The sequence below is a fragment of the Harmonia axyridis genome, chromosome 2 (assembly GCF_914767665.1).
Source record: "Harmonia axyridis chromosome 2, icHarAxyr1.1, whole genome shotgun sequence".
NCBI classification, from domain to species: domain Eukaryota; kingdom Metazoa; phylum Arthropoda; class Insecta; order Coleoptera; family Coccinellidae; genus Harmonia; species Harmonia axyridis.
Window position 1 is genome coordinate 39,142,985 of NC_059502.1, and position 13,002 is coordinate 39,155,986.

The following is a 13,002-nucleotide window of genomic DNA, read 5'->3' on the forward strand; positions in this document are numbered from 1 at the left end:
TATAGCGCGTTCGGCAATAGCATCCAAGAGCGGACGGGTTTTTTAGTCACGTGACCACAGATTTGACAAATAATCAAGATTTATCTGAAATAATGGTGGATTTATGCACCAGTCCTGAGAACTAAGACTAAACCTAAGACCTAAGAATTGAATGTGTAAGGATCTAAAACGATAACAAAGTGGTTCTCGTAATTAATCTACAATTTAGATATAGACAACTATATTTAATATACACTTTTGAGTATTAATTAATAATATATTAATACTGAATTATATTATAATAGATTATAAAGTCGGTTAATAGCTTGGTATATATCTTATCTGCTCTTTGTCTAAAACAGAACTGACATACCGCCATCAACCATTGACTAGCTTTTCTCTGTGTGCACACATGTCCGATTGCGAGGTTGCCAACCTAACGAAGTATGCTGCCACACTGGGCCAGCATTACTTACGTTAACAGAATGCTAACAAATCAATGAGGGCGTTTATGCACGTTTCTCAAGAACTAACCAAAGATTAATCCCTAATCTTTGGAACTAACACTAGCAGGCCAACTGTTAACTAAGAATATATATATATATATATATGTATATATATATATATATATATATATATATATATATATATATATATATATATATATATATATATATATATATATATATATATATATATATATATATATATATATATATATATATATATATATATATATATATATATATATATATATATATATTTTTTTTTTTTTTTTTTTTTTTTAAACTTCACCACGATGGGGATGGTTCGCCAACTACACCGGTCCGCTTAGCAGACAAGGTGTTCAGGAGGTAGAAAGGAACTTTCGCACTATCCTTGTGGTAGCAAGAATAACCTGTTTCTGTGCAGTACTTATCAACTCTTTTTGTAGACCCAGCATGAGAGTGTACTCCTCTAGGTGTGCCTCAACCAGCCCACTGGTGGAAATTATGAGAGGGAGAATCACCACCGACCGGAGATCGTAAGTGGTCTTCAATTCGAAGGCAAGGTCTTGATACTTCGTAAGCTTCTCCGTGAATGCTTTTGATATGTTATCATCAGCTGGGACCGTGACATCCATGATTTTGGCAGATCTTCGCCCTTTGTCGAAAAGCACTATATCCGGTCTATTATGCGGTATTGGTTTGTCCGTTGTTATGACCATATCCCAATAAAGTTTATATGTGTCGTTTTCCAAAACTGTGCACGGAGTATACTCATATGCCTTCTTTGCTGTTTTTATTAATCCAGTTTCTTCAGCAATGGCACGATGAAAAACCCTCGCCATGGCATTATGCCTTTCTGTGTAGTCTGTTGGCGCTAAGAGGGAACATGAGGACACGACGTGTTGTATAGATTCCGTCCCCTGCAAGCATCTACGGCATCTATCAGTTGGTATGTTCCTTCCCGTTATGTTTTTTATATAGGATCTCGTCGGGACCACCTGATCCTGGATGGAAATGAGTCGGCCCTCCGTTTCTGGGTATAGGTATCCAGCCCTAAGGTAAGTTAGTGATTCCTTTTTATTGATGTTATTTTTTTCCAGGTTACCAGGATACCTCCCATGGAGTGCCTTGCCATGCCACTCCCGAATGAGTTGCACCTCTGTTACACCACCAACCGGCCTCTCGCGGCTGCTGAGATTTAATGCACTTAAATTCTCATCACTCCGACATATAGCCTGCAAAAGAGGTGAGTTTTGTGCATGAAAATATTCTCGCATGCTTACGATTGTTTCGTTGTATGTTTTTTCTATGTTCTGCAGACCTCTCCCTCCTTCCTGTCTTCGGATATATAGTCGATTAGATGACGCATGTGGGTGGTGAATTCCGTGCCTTGTTAAGAGTGCTCGTGTTTTGATATCGAGCTCTTTCAATTCTGCAGCAGTCCACTTGATGACACCAAATGAGTACGACAAACACGGAAGAGCCCACCTGTTCATTGACATAAACATCGCTTTAGCATTCAGCTTGGACTGCAGTATTTTTTTTACTCTCGTAAAGTATTTTTCTCGAAAGATGTTCTTCATTTCAGGCATCTTTATGTCCAAAGCTTGTTGTATTCCTAAGTATTTATAATGTTCTTGCGCGCTAAGCCTAGGTATTGTTAAATCCTCCATGACTGCCAGCCCTTCGCCTTCCCGTATTTGCCCCCTTCTTACGTGAACCACCGCGCACTTATCCATCCCAATTTCCATCCCTATAGTCTTCGTGAAGGACGCAACTATCCTGAGAAGTTTTTTCATTTCCTCTTCATTAGCAGCATATAATTTGAGATCATCGATATACATTTGGTGGCTTATTTTGATGTTCCGCGATCTTTCCACAATATATCCATATTTCTGTCTGTTAATGAGCTGACTGAGGAGGTTCATCGCCAGGCAGAACCAGAGGGGGCTAAGGGTGTCTCCTTGAAATATGCCACTTTTAATATTTATTGTTCCTGTTTTGTAGTGCTCGTTTTTAGTGTTGACAATCAGATTTGTGCGCCAAGTTTTCATCAGGTATTTTAGAAGATCAATAATTGCCTGAGGGACCCCATATATCTCTAGAATTTTAATCAGCCAGGAGTGTGGCACCGAATCGAAGGCCTTTTTGTAGTCAACCCAGGCAACCGATATACTCCTCTGTTTCTTTTTCACCTGTTTAGCGATGACATAATCTGTTATTAGCAGCTCCTTACACCCTCGAGTGTCCCCACGACATCCACCCTGTTCCTTAGATGGTATGTTATTTTTGCTAACGTGTCGCGAAATGTGTCGAGTTAAAACTCCTGTAAGTATTTTGTACACCGTAGGAAGGCAGGTGATTGGCCTATATCTTTCTGGGTCTTGGGTTGTTTCCCCTTTTGGGATCATAATAGTATTTCCTTGCGTGAAATAATGGGGTATTTTCGTAGGATCTTTTAAGGTTTGCTGGAAGATTTTTGCTAAATGTTGGTGAGTAGCCATGAAATGTTTCCACCAGTAATTTTGTATTCCATCCACACCCGGAGACGACCAGTTGTTAGTTCTTCTGAGTACCGATTTTATATCCTCAACGGTGATTTCTACATTTTCACTGGAATATCTGGACGATTCCTTTTCCGCCTCCTTGATCCATGAAGCTTGGCTATCATACGTTTTTTCTACCTCCCATATTCCCTTCCAGAAAAAATGCATGGCTTCTTCCCTTGGCGGTTCTCCTGCTTCAGATGGTCCGTCCTCCAAGCTCCTGAAAAATTTTTGCTGGTTTTGGTGGTATAATTTGTTATTTTTATACCTTTTCACCCTTTCGTTATAGCGTCTTATTCGATTACCTAATATTTTTATTTTCTGTTTCAGCTTTTCGGAAACGAGTATCATCTGCTGCTTGAAATGTTCCCTTCCAGCTTTGACTCCAGCATCCGAGGCTATCCGGTGAGTTAATTTTAAAATCCTCAAAGACGGTGACTCAGCGTTCAGGTAAGTTTGTAAAATACCACTCTTTTTTCTCATCTCGTTTATCTTTCCTTCCAGACGATGTTTCCACGGTGGTGGTCCACTGCTTTTGTTTTTTTGCACCTCCCGGATATCTACACCCATCTCACCGCACACTGTCAGGGCAGCAGCATAGACACAATCCACGATTTCTTCTATAGTGTGGTCGTGGTTGATTTTTTGGTCCAATATCTTATCAAGGTCGTCAACTTTCTTCATCACAATCCTTGAAGCTCTCAACTTAGGTATCCTAGGTCTATTCTCAGCCGGTATTCCACTGTACATAAGAAGGTTTTTGATGAATTTTCCCTCCAACTTACTGTTTCTCGGTCTTTCCTCTTGACTGTTGGTTGAGGTCGTTTCGGGTGGGTCATCAAACAAGCCGAGAACAGCACCTCTCGGATAACAACTGTTACGAATGGCGTCAAGTTCAATTTGTGTGAACTTCTCCTCCTCTAGCAGCCATCTTACTCTATTGGACAGCAAATTAGCATACGAGTGCCTGTCAGGTCTGATGTCATTCCAAGTCTGGGTCAATATAATCCTATAAGAGTTTTCCGTTACTTGTTCCAAATCTACTGCTATAAAATGAACACGCATCAACAGGATATTTTCCTCTTCAGTCCATCGTATTCTTCCATCCCGTCTTTGAGTCTCCTCGGCGGGCCGCGCAAATGCTTCGACCAAGCCAAGAGCTCTTTCAGATGTAGAGAGGACGAGATTTTGGCTTGCGGTACCATCTCGGGAGGCTGCGCCGCTCGGTCCACAGTTGCTCCCATCGGGCTCTACCTCCGGACGGCTCCGAGAGGGGCCAGCCCGCTGCCCCTCACCGCCCTGTCTACCTCTCCTAGTCTGAACAGCGAATTTGAATCAACGATACTGAGGTTGCTAACCTTCAGATATCGGGCGACTCGGGTACGCGGGAACGTCACCTCCCGATAGTACAATTGTACCACCCTGCGTATATATATATATATATATATATATATATATATATATATATATATATATATATATATATATATATATATATATATACATCCCGCTATCTTCAAAGCGTCCATTCGAAAAACAGTCTCTGAGCGTCCGTGGCGAATTTCTCGCACAATCCCTAACTTATCGAATATATACTTTTCATCACTGAACAGAAGAGGTCGTTAGATGTCCGCAAACTTACTTTGGTCAATATCTATTTTATCAACTCTCATTCTAACGATTTCCGAGCGTCATTTCAAGAAACCTTCCTAGAGCGTCCAAAATATACAACAAAACTTTCACCTTGCCGATTACTAGGCGTCCAGGCTATGTTGCCAGTTAGGGCACTGTCGGCAAGACCGAGGCTTCTCTAGAAACAAACAAGAACAGACTCTGCCGACTGATTTACGATCATTCATGCGTCATTAATCGTAGAAAAAAATCACAACAGCTGCACTCGCATAGCGCAACGTTCCAATAAATGAATCTCGACCGAGTTCGGCGTTTGAAACTTTTGCTTCAAGCGTTGACCTCGCTAGGCTTAGCCTTGATATTAATAAATGGGGATTGGATTGGAATATAATATAAAACGAATTTTCAAAACTTGGATATTTCAGAACCTGTTTGTCACATGGTGTTGAAATTTTGTGTCTATATGGCGGGCATCTGTAAAATGAGTTCTATGAAATCTCATCTTTAGAGGTATTTCAAGTAAAAAGAAAATTGAAACCTCTGATTTGATGAGTTCTCAAACCACAGAAGGTCATAAATAAAAACTTTTGGACCGTGTGTTGTTTGTATTTTAAGGGTTCATTCCAGATACTTAGACAAGAACAGAGAAATGCAACTATGTGGATACAAAGATGCATGATAAAAATTCCGATTGCTGTCCAACATAGGGCGGAAAAGAGAAACGTGTAGTTTTTTTTCAATCCGTGAATTAAGAGAAGTATGTGGACGTCGGTGGAAAAATTTTAAAATTTTTCCACCGATTTCTCTTTGTCATTTAGCAAATTCTTAATGCCAAACAGAACGTGATCACAAAACAGCGAGACAAATCACTAAATCGTTTGCAGGAATCATGGCTTCCTGAATTTGAGTGAGAATGTCAACGTTCTTCAACCTCCGAACAAAAACTAACTGTCGAATAGATTCGACTATTTGAATTTTATATAACTCAACCTGAAATCAGCTCCTTGATTTACGTCGGTGCTCTTCTAGAATTTCTGATTTTTGTATATCTGCGGTATCATTGGATGGAGTTCGCCCTCTTACGAATTCATCTTTCGAGATTCTAAAATGTTTCTTTCGTAAGTTATTGCAATAACTATCAGTTTCCGATAGTTCGACCGTAAATACAATAACTTCTGAAAGAAAAGACTTAGAGACTCGATATTTGTAGAGCAGGATTTGAGATTACTTGATTCCGTAGATATATCCATTCGAAATTGTAATTTCGATTTGTCCGGATTGAAATCTGCTACTTGGTTAAAAAATTACGGCGTTAATCATTTTACAGAACCTCGTGAGGAAATGGCTTAGAAGCTCCTGGTTTTGTTTTTTTTTGTATAACTCTTTGAATATTTCACAACCTATGTTCGGTAGTGCGTATGTATGAGTTTTTTTTTCTTGAAATTTTGAAAAACTGATATATAATCGGAATGAAATAATTCGATGAGGTTTCATTGAACTATCATATCAAATTGAAAGAAGAGATGGAAAATTAGACGTAATTCCTCGATTCTTTATGTCTCCGTGCCAAAAGGGGGCGGGTCAGTTAGTATCATCCTAACATCGACATTTACTGACACAAATCATTGAACCACTGAAGAATATAATATCAAGATCCTCACAAAATTTTGTACGAACGCAATTTCTCACAAAATTTTGTTGGCACCATTTGGTTAGTGAATTCTTGAAAAAAAAGGTTTCTAAAATGTTCCTTATTTTTGTTAAAAAACATTTCCTTTTCTTCAGATTCCAATGAAATTCGTTTTTGCGCGCATATTCTAGCGGAACAGCGTGCTATCGTTTGCCCCACTGTCTATAATATTCGAATTTTCGAGCGAAAATGGTCTCGTTTCCACGATAACTTGAAAACGAAAAGAGGTATCGACATGAAATTTCGTTCGGCCAGGTTCGTTGATGGGCCGAATCGCTCGAGGGGTTTAGAAGTTATAGTCATTTGAATTTTTGAGTTAAAGCCAATATCTCAGGGAATTATAATGCAATCGCACTCAAACTTGGTGGGTACCAACGTGCAACTTCGGGCCGAATTTTTTCGAGATAGTATCGATAGTTAATTAAAAAAAAATTATCAGATTCCAATGGGTTCTAGCACATGTTTTGATGCTGAAATTTCAGCATTTTTCAAGTTTTCAAGTTTCGGAGATATAGGGAGAAAAAATATGTAAAATATTGTGATATTTTTCCTTGGTACGGTTATTATTTCTGAAATAACTCAACAAATATGAATCCGATCACGATAACACTTAATGGTTAAATGCGAATCACTTACACGCATTTGGTCGCGAAATTTTGTCGGTATCGTATCAATAGTAAATTAAAAGAAAATTGGAAAATCATTGACGTGAAGTCATCAGCTTTTGGGCGCATGTTCAAAGCAGACCACCAAGTGAACATGCGCGCAAAAGCTGATGACTTCACGTCAGTGCTTTCCAAATTTTTTTTTTCCAACAGCACCTAGAAAAATTCCATCTGAATGGTATCGTGAAGAATTTCAATCAAGCGCGGGTAAACGGCGGGAACTACAGCTCACTTTCTGGTCTAGAAACGGTATTATATCAACTACTAGCTTATGCACTCACATTTGACATTCAAGTTTCATTATGATCAGATTAACATCTCTTGAGTTATTCCAGAAATAAAAAATAAAACGAAAAAAATAAAAAATAACGAAATTTGACATATTCTTTTCGCAATATCTCCCAACATTGAAATCGAGTAAAATTGAAATTATGTTTACTCTTGGAAAATGTCGACGTCAAAACACGTGCAAAAATAAATCAGAAATCTGATGAGTACTTTTCGAAAAAAAAATTTTTTCAAAACAAATTGCAAAAATTTTCCAAATTTATTTTTTTTAAATTTCCAAGAATTCGATCTCATTGAAAAAAATCAGAAAAGTTGCGCGTCAGTACTCTCCATTAATGTACCAAGTTCGAAGGCGATCGCACCATTAGTTCCGCGATATTAATCACATAACCTCAAAAATTCAAATGACTATAACTCCGAAACCGCTCGACCGATTTGGCTGGATATCGAACATAGCCGCGGCATTTTGACTCGGAACCTTCTCTAAAAAATTTCAGATTGATTTCTACCTGCGTTTTTCCGTAATCGTGCCTACGGACGGTCGGCCGGACAGAATCGATTTTGACAACGGATTCTTCATCAGTGAGTCGAACTTAGTGGTTTAAAACCATTTTCGCGAGGAAATTCGAAAAGACTGACATTGTGACGAAATGATAGCACGCTGTTCCCCTTGAACATGCGCGCAAAAAATGCAAGAAGAGTTAATCTTTTGTTCGCAAGCGATAATTTCACGTCAGTGCTTTTCTAGAATTTGTTCCTCGGTTTCGCTGTTATCTCCGAGATTACCCAAAAATATTGATCCTGTTGTAACCGAACTGGACAATTGGTTGAAGAATATCCACTTGCAAAATATTGTATTGATCTTATTATTTAATAAAGTCAAAATCAAATCATTTTAGAAAATTTCATACCCGATGATGATTAAATTAGGAGGTTAGATTCAGAATATCAACGCGCAGTTTGCTCGCTAAATTTTGTTGGTATCGTTTGGTTAGTGACTTCTTAAAAAAATATTTTCAGAAATTTTTCCATATTTTTGTTGAAAAAAAATTGCCATTCTTCAGATTCCAATGAAATACTTTAGGGAACCTAAGCTCCGTATTCTTCAACAGTGAGCTGCATTTCAATTTGATTGGATTTTAAGTTCAGGAGATAAAGGGAAACACATGTCAAATTTCGCGTTTTTGCGCGCATGTTCTAGGGAAACAGCGTGCTATCGTTTTGTCACGATGTCTGTCTTTTTGAAATTTTTTCGCTAAAATGGTCTCAAACGGCTAGGTTGGACTCACTGATGAAGAATCCGTCTTTAAAATGAATTCTGTCCGGTCAGCCGACCTTCCGTCCGTTGTCACGATTGCGGGAAAACGAAGACATCTATCTAGATTTTCGGAATAGTTTGCGCATCAGAATGCGACGGTTGAGTTCATTAACCAGCTACATCGGTCGAGCGGTTTCGGAGTTTTGAATCATTTGAAATTTTGAGGTTATGTTATTAATATATTAGGAACTAAATGTGCGATCGTATTCAAACGTAGTACGTGAATGGGGAGTACTGACACGCAACTTTTAAAATTTTTCAATGAGATCGTATGTTTGGTAAATTTCAAAAAATTTGTTTTTCGAGAATTTTCGCAATTTTTTTGAAAAAATTTTTTTTTTCAAAAAGGAGTCATCAGATTTCCAATTAGTGTTTGCACATGTTTTGATATCAATATTTTCAACAGTACACATAATTTTAATTTTATCCGATTTTAATTTTGGGAGACATTGCAAAAAGAATAAGTCGAATTTTGTGATATTTTCCTTAATAAGGTTATTATTTCTGAAATTACTCCAGAAATATGAATCTGAAGGAATTACTAACGTGCATTAGCTCGCAGAAATTCGTCGATATCGTTGTGTTAGTACACCAAAAAAAAAATTATGGAAAATTTTCCCAATTTTTGATGTAAAAAATTTTTTTTCCAGAATCTATTCATCAGATTCAAACAATATTCCACACAAACCTTGAGATTAATATTCTCCATCAGTGTGCCAAATTTCAGTCAGATTCGATTCCATTTTCCGGAGATTCACGGCAAAAGTATGTCGAATTTCTTGTTTATTTCTCGATTTCGTTGTTATTTCCGAAATAAATCAAATTATACCAATCCGATGATGACGAAACTTGGACTATAGTTAGCAAATGCTAATACACAATTCTGTTCAAATTTTCCTGATGATCGTGTCATCGAAACAATCACCAAGGAATTCTAACATGCGCGCAAAAGCTCCTGACTTCACGTCAGTTCTTTTATATATTTTTTTTTATATACTGAGAAAACGATACCAACTTAATTTTGTAGGCCATTGTGCGTTCGTATTCTGCAATTAATGAACATGTTGTCATGATTGGATCCGAATTATTCCGTAAATAACAAACAATACCTAGAAAAAACATGAAATTTTCCCACTTTCTATTAAAACTGAAATTAGATCTAACTTAAATTTGCACCACTGTTGTTGAATATTAACTTCAAGGTCCATGCAGATTTTCATCGAAATATGATGTACAGACACCGAAAAAAAATTTTTCAACAAAAGTCAGGAAAATAGTTTTTTTCTGAATTTACAAACATTAAGATTCTAACAAATCGTTGCAAGAGCAAGTGCGTCGGTATTCTACTAATTGCGCATTTTGGATATTATCGAATCAGTATTTCTTGACTTATTCTGGAAATAAGAACGAAACCTAAGAAAAACGCGACCTTTGATTTTTTTCTCAATATCTCCGATAGTTGAAAACGGAACAAACTGAAATTTTGTACACTATTGTGAAATATTGACAATAATGCGTGTGCAAAAATGCACTGAAATCTGATTGGTAGCTTCTGATGAAAAAAAATTATTAAAAATATTTTCGAAAAATATTCTTTTAAGATTTCAGTAACAATACGACCTCAACAAAATTTTGGGCGCCAGTATTCTACAAGTAAGTACAAGTTTAAATTCGATCACATGAGTAGTTTCTGAGATATTGAGGAGGAGCCTTTAAAGATTCAAACTCAAAATCCTATCATGAAAAAACTTAGTTACTAGTTGAAAATTGCTAGTACAGAATTTTGTGCAGAGTTGCATGATGACCGCTTCTTCAGAACAATCCCACACGAATATTAACATGCGCGCGAAAGTTCCTGACTTCACGTCAGTGCTTTTCTAGAATTGTTTACTATATTGACCAGCCTAAATTCAAATATAATATTATTACAACTGATACAGATCTGGATTCCAGAAACTAAATACAGATTGAGCACATTCACTAAATCAATATTTCATCCGAACAGATGTCTTTATGGAAGCGCGAACTATCCCTGAATTGAACAAAATCGCCGCTATCGAGAAAAGTGATGATTCATAACAATCAAAACAGGGGTAACGCTCTACTTGGGAAATATTATGAATAATCACGAGAAACCAGCGTTGCCAGTTTGCCTCGACATCGAGGACGCCCAGAAATCGGTAAGGTGAAAGCAGTATATACTGTAGAGGAATATACAGAAGTTGTAGTGAGCGCCCCAAGCGGCGGACACGCTGAACCATAATATACTAGTTGAATATTGAAATTTACGTCCCACTATCTTCTGAGCGTCCCCAAAAATTTTTGTGTACGAGATCGTAGGACTACTAGGAATGGTTTAACATAAGCAGACTTCCAAGCGTTCATATATGGACTCTTGGTAGGCGGTAAATTGTCAATGTATGGACGCTCTGAAGATAGCAGGATAAATATATATATATACATATATATGCAGGGGGGGCACAATGCCTTCGGGGACTGACGGCCCCGCATACCCGAGTCGCCCAGCTTCACAGGTTAGCAGCCTGTGAAGTTGTTGAATCATTCAAGCTCCTATTACTAGAAGTAGAAACCAGGGCGGTGAGGGGCAGCGGGCTGGCCCTTCTCGGAGCCGTCCGGAGGAAGAGCCTGTAGGGGGTAACTGTGGACAGAGCGGCGCAGCCCCCCGAGATGGTACCGCAATCCCGAATACCGTCCTCTCCACTGGAGAAGGAGCTCTCAGCTTGGACGAAGCTAGTGCACGTCCCGCTGATCTGACTCAAAGACGAGACGGGAGAACACGATGGAGTGAGGAACAGAACATCCTATTAATGCGTGTTCATTTCATCTCGAAGGATTTGGAACAAAGAACAAAATGCAACTACCGACAGACACTCACAAACACATGGAATGAAATAAATCCAACTTCGCAATTGTACGCCAACCTATTGGCCAACAGAGTTAAATGGCTGCTAAATAATGAGAAGTTTACTGAGACCGAACTGAATGTCATCAAGTTAAGCTGTTATCCGCGTGGCGCTGCACTTGAATATGATGAGGTTCCTGTAGAGACAGTCCCAACCCATGGATCGAGTGAGGAAAGGAACCTTACCCCTGAGACCGGCAGACTTGAACGGCAGCTGTTGAAGAACTATTTTTTGTACACCGGAATTCTGCCCGAGGGTAGACCCCGAATTCCGAGAATGAGAGGTTCCAAAAAAATGCTACAAAGGGTACAAGAGGTAGATAATTTAATTCAGAAAAACTCACGGAACAACTGGAAACTGGAAGACGTAACAGATTTCGTTTATGCGGGGGCAATTACCGTATGCTCCGAGTTGGGGATGAAGATTAGAGATGCGCGATCGTATAAAACGGAAACAACACCACCTTGGAAGTGTCGCCTGGAAAAGAAAATAACGGAAATTAGAAGAAATATTGGTATCTTACATACTTACCTGAATACTGAAGCACCATCCACTAGAGTAGAGAAGCTTGCACACTGAATAGCGTCGGAATTCAGGATTAAAGCCCGTAGCAACAACTTCAGGGAAAACTTAACCGTAATCATTGACAGGCTGAAACAAAGAATAAAAGCATTAGGAAGTAGAATCCAACGATATAACGAAAGAGTAAAAAGGTATAAGAACAACCAGCTCTATTATAGAAATAAACAGCAGTTCTTCCGCCACCTCGAACAAGAAACATCTGAGGAAGAGAGTCCACCCACGGAGGAATCAATGCATCAATTCTGGAAGAGCGTGTGGGAGGGGGGAAAACTCCACGATGACAAAGCCCATTGGATCAGGGAAGCCGAAGCAGCCTCCACCAAGTACCACATGGACGACGTAAACATATCTGAGGATGACATAAAACTGACACTTAAAAAGACAAACAACTGGTCAGCACCTGGCGTCGATAAAATACAGAATTACTGGTGGAAGTACTTCTCGGCAACACACAGACATCTAGCAAAACTGTTCCAGGAGGCTCTCGCGGACCCCACCGGAATTCCGGACTTTTTCACGCTCGGTATCTCGCACATGCTGCCCAAGGGAAATAACAGGACAGACCCCAGAAAGTAACGACCGATCACTTGCCTCCCAAGCATTTATAAGATATTAACAGGGGTATTGACACGGCACATTTGGAAACATATTAGCGCGAGAACAGAATGGATGCCGAGGAAATGCGAGGGGGTGCAAGGAGCTTCTAATCACAGACCTAATAATAACTAAACAGGTAAAAAAGAAACAACGGACCATATCGGTGGCATGGGTGGATTACCAGAAGGCTTTCGATTCTGTACCCCACTCATGGCTCATAAAAACTCTACAACTGTACGTAATATCGAAACCGATAATTGCTCTTTTGGAGGCCCTATGAAAAGCTGGCGCAC

The 13,002-nt window shown here is 38.9% G+C and overlaps 1 protein-coding gene and 1 long non-coding RNA gene across 2 annotated transcripts; both read right to left on the minus strand.

Annotated features, from left to right (window-relative positions):
* Positions 1-826: 826 nt before the first annotated feature.
* LOC123673305 lies at positions 827-4,078 on the minus strand. The gene has a single exon (XM_045607792.1). It carries the CDS (start codon positions 4,076-4,078, stop codon positions 827-829), a length of 3,252 nt encoding a protein of 1,083 aa, XP_045463748.1.
* Positions 4,079-11,837: 7,759 nt separating this feature from the next.
* LOC123672442 lies at positions 11,838-12,671 on the minus strand. Its single transcript, XR_006746302.1, has 2 exons — positions 12,062-12,671; positions 11,838-12,007 (listed from the first exon to the last, which is right to left on the minus strand). It is a non-coding gene; the product is annotated as an uncharacterized LOC123672442 (long non-coding RNA).
* Positions 12,672-13,002: the final 331 nt, after the last annotated feature.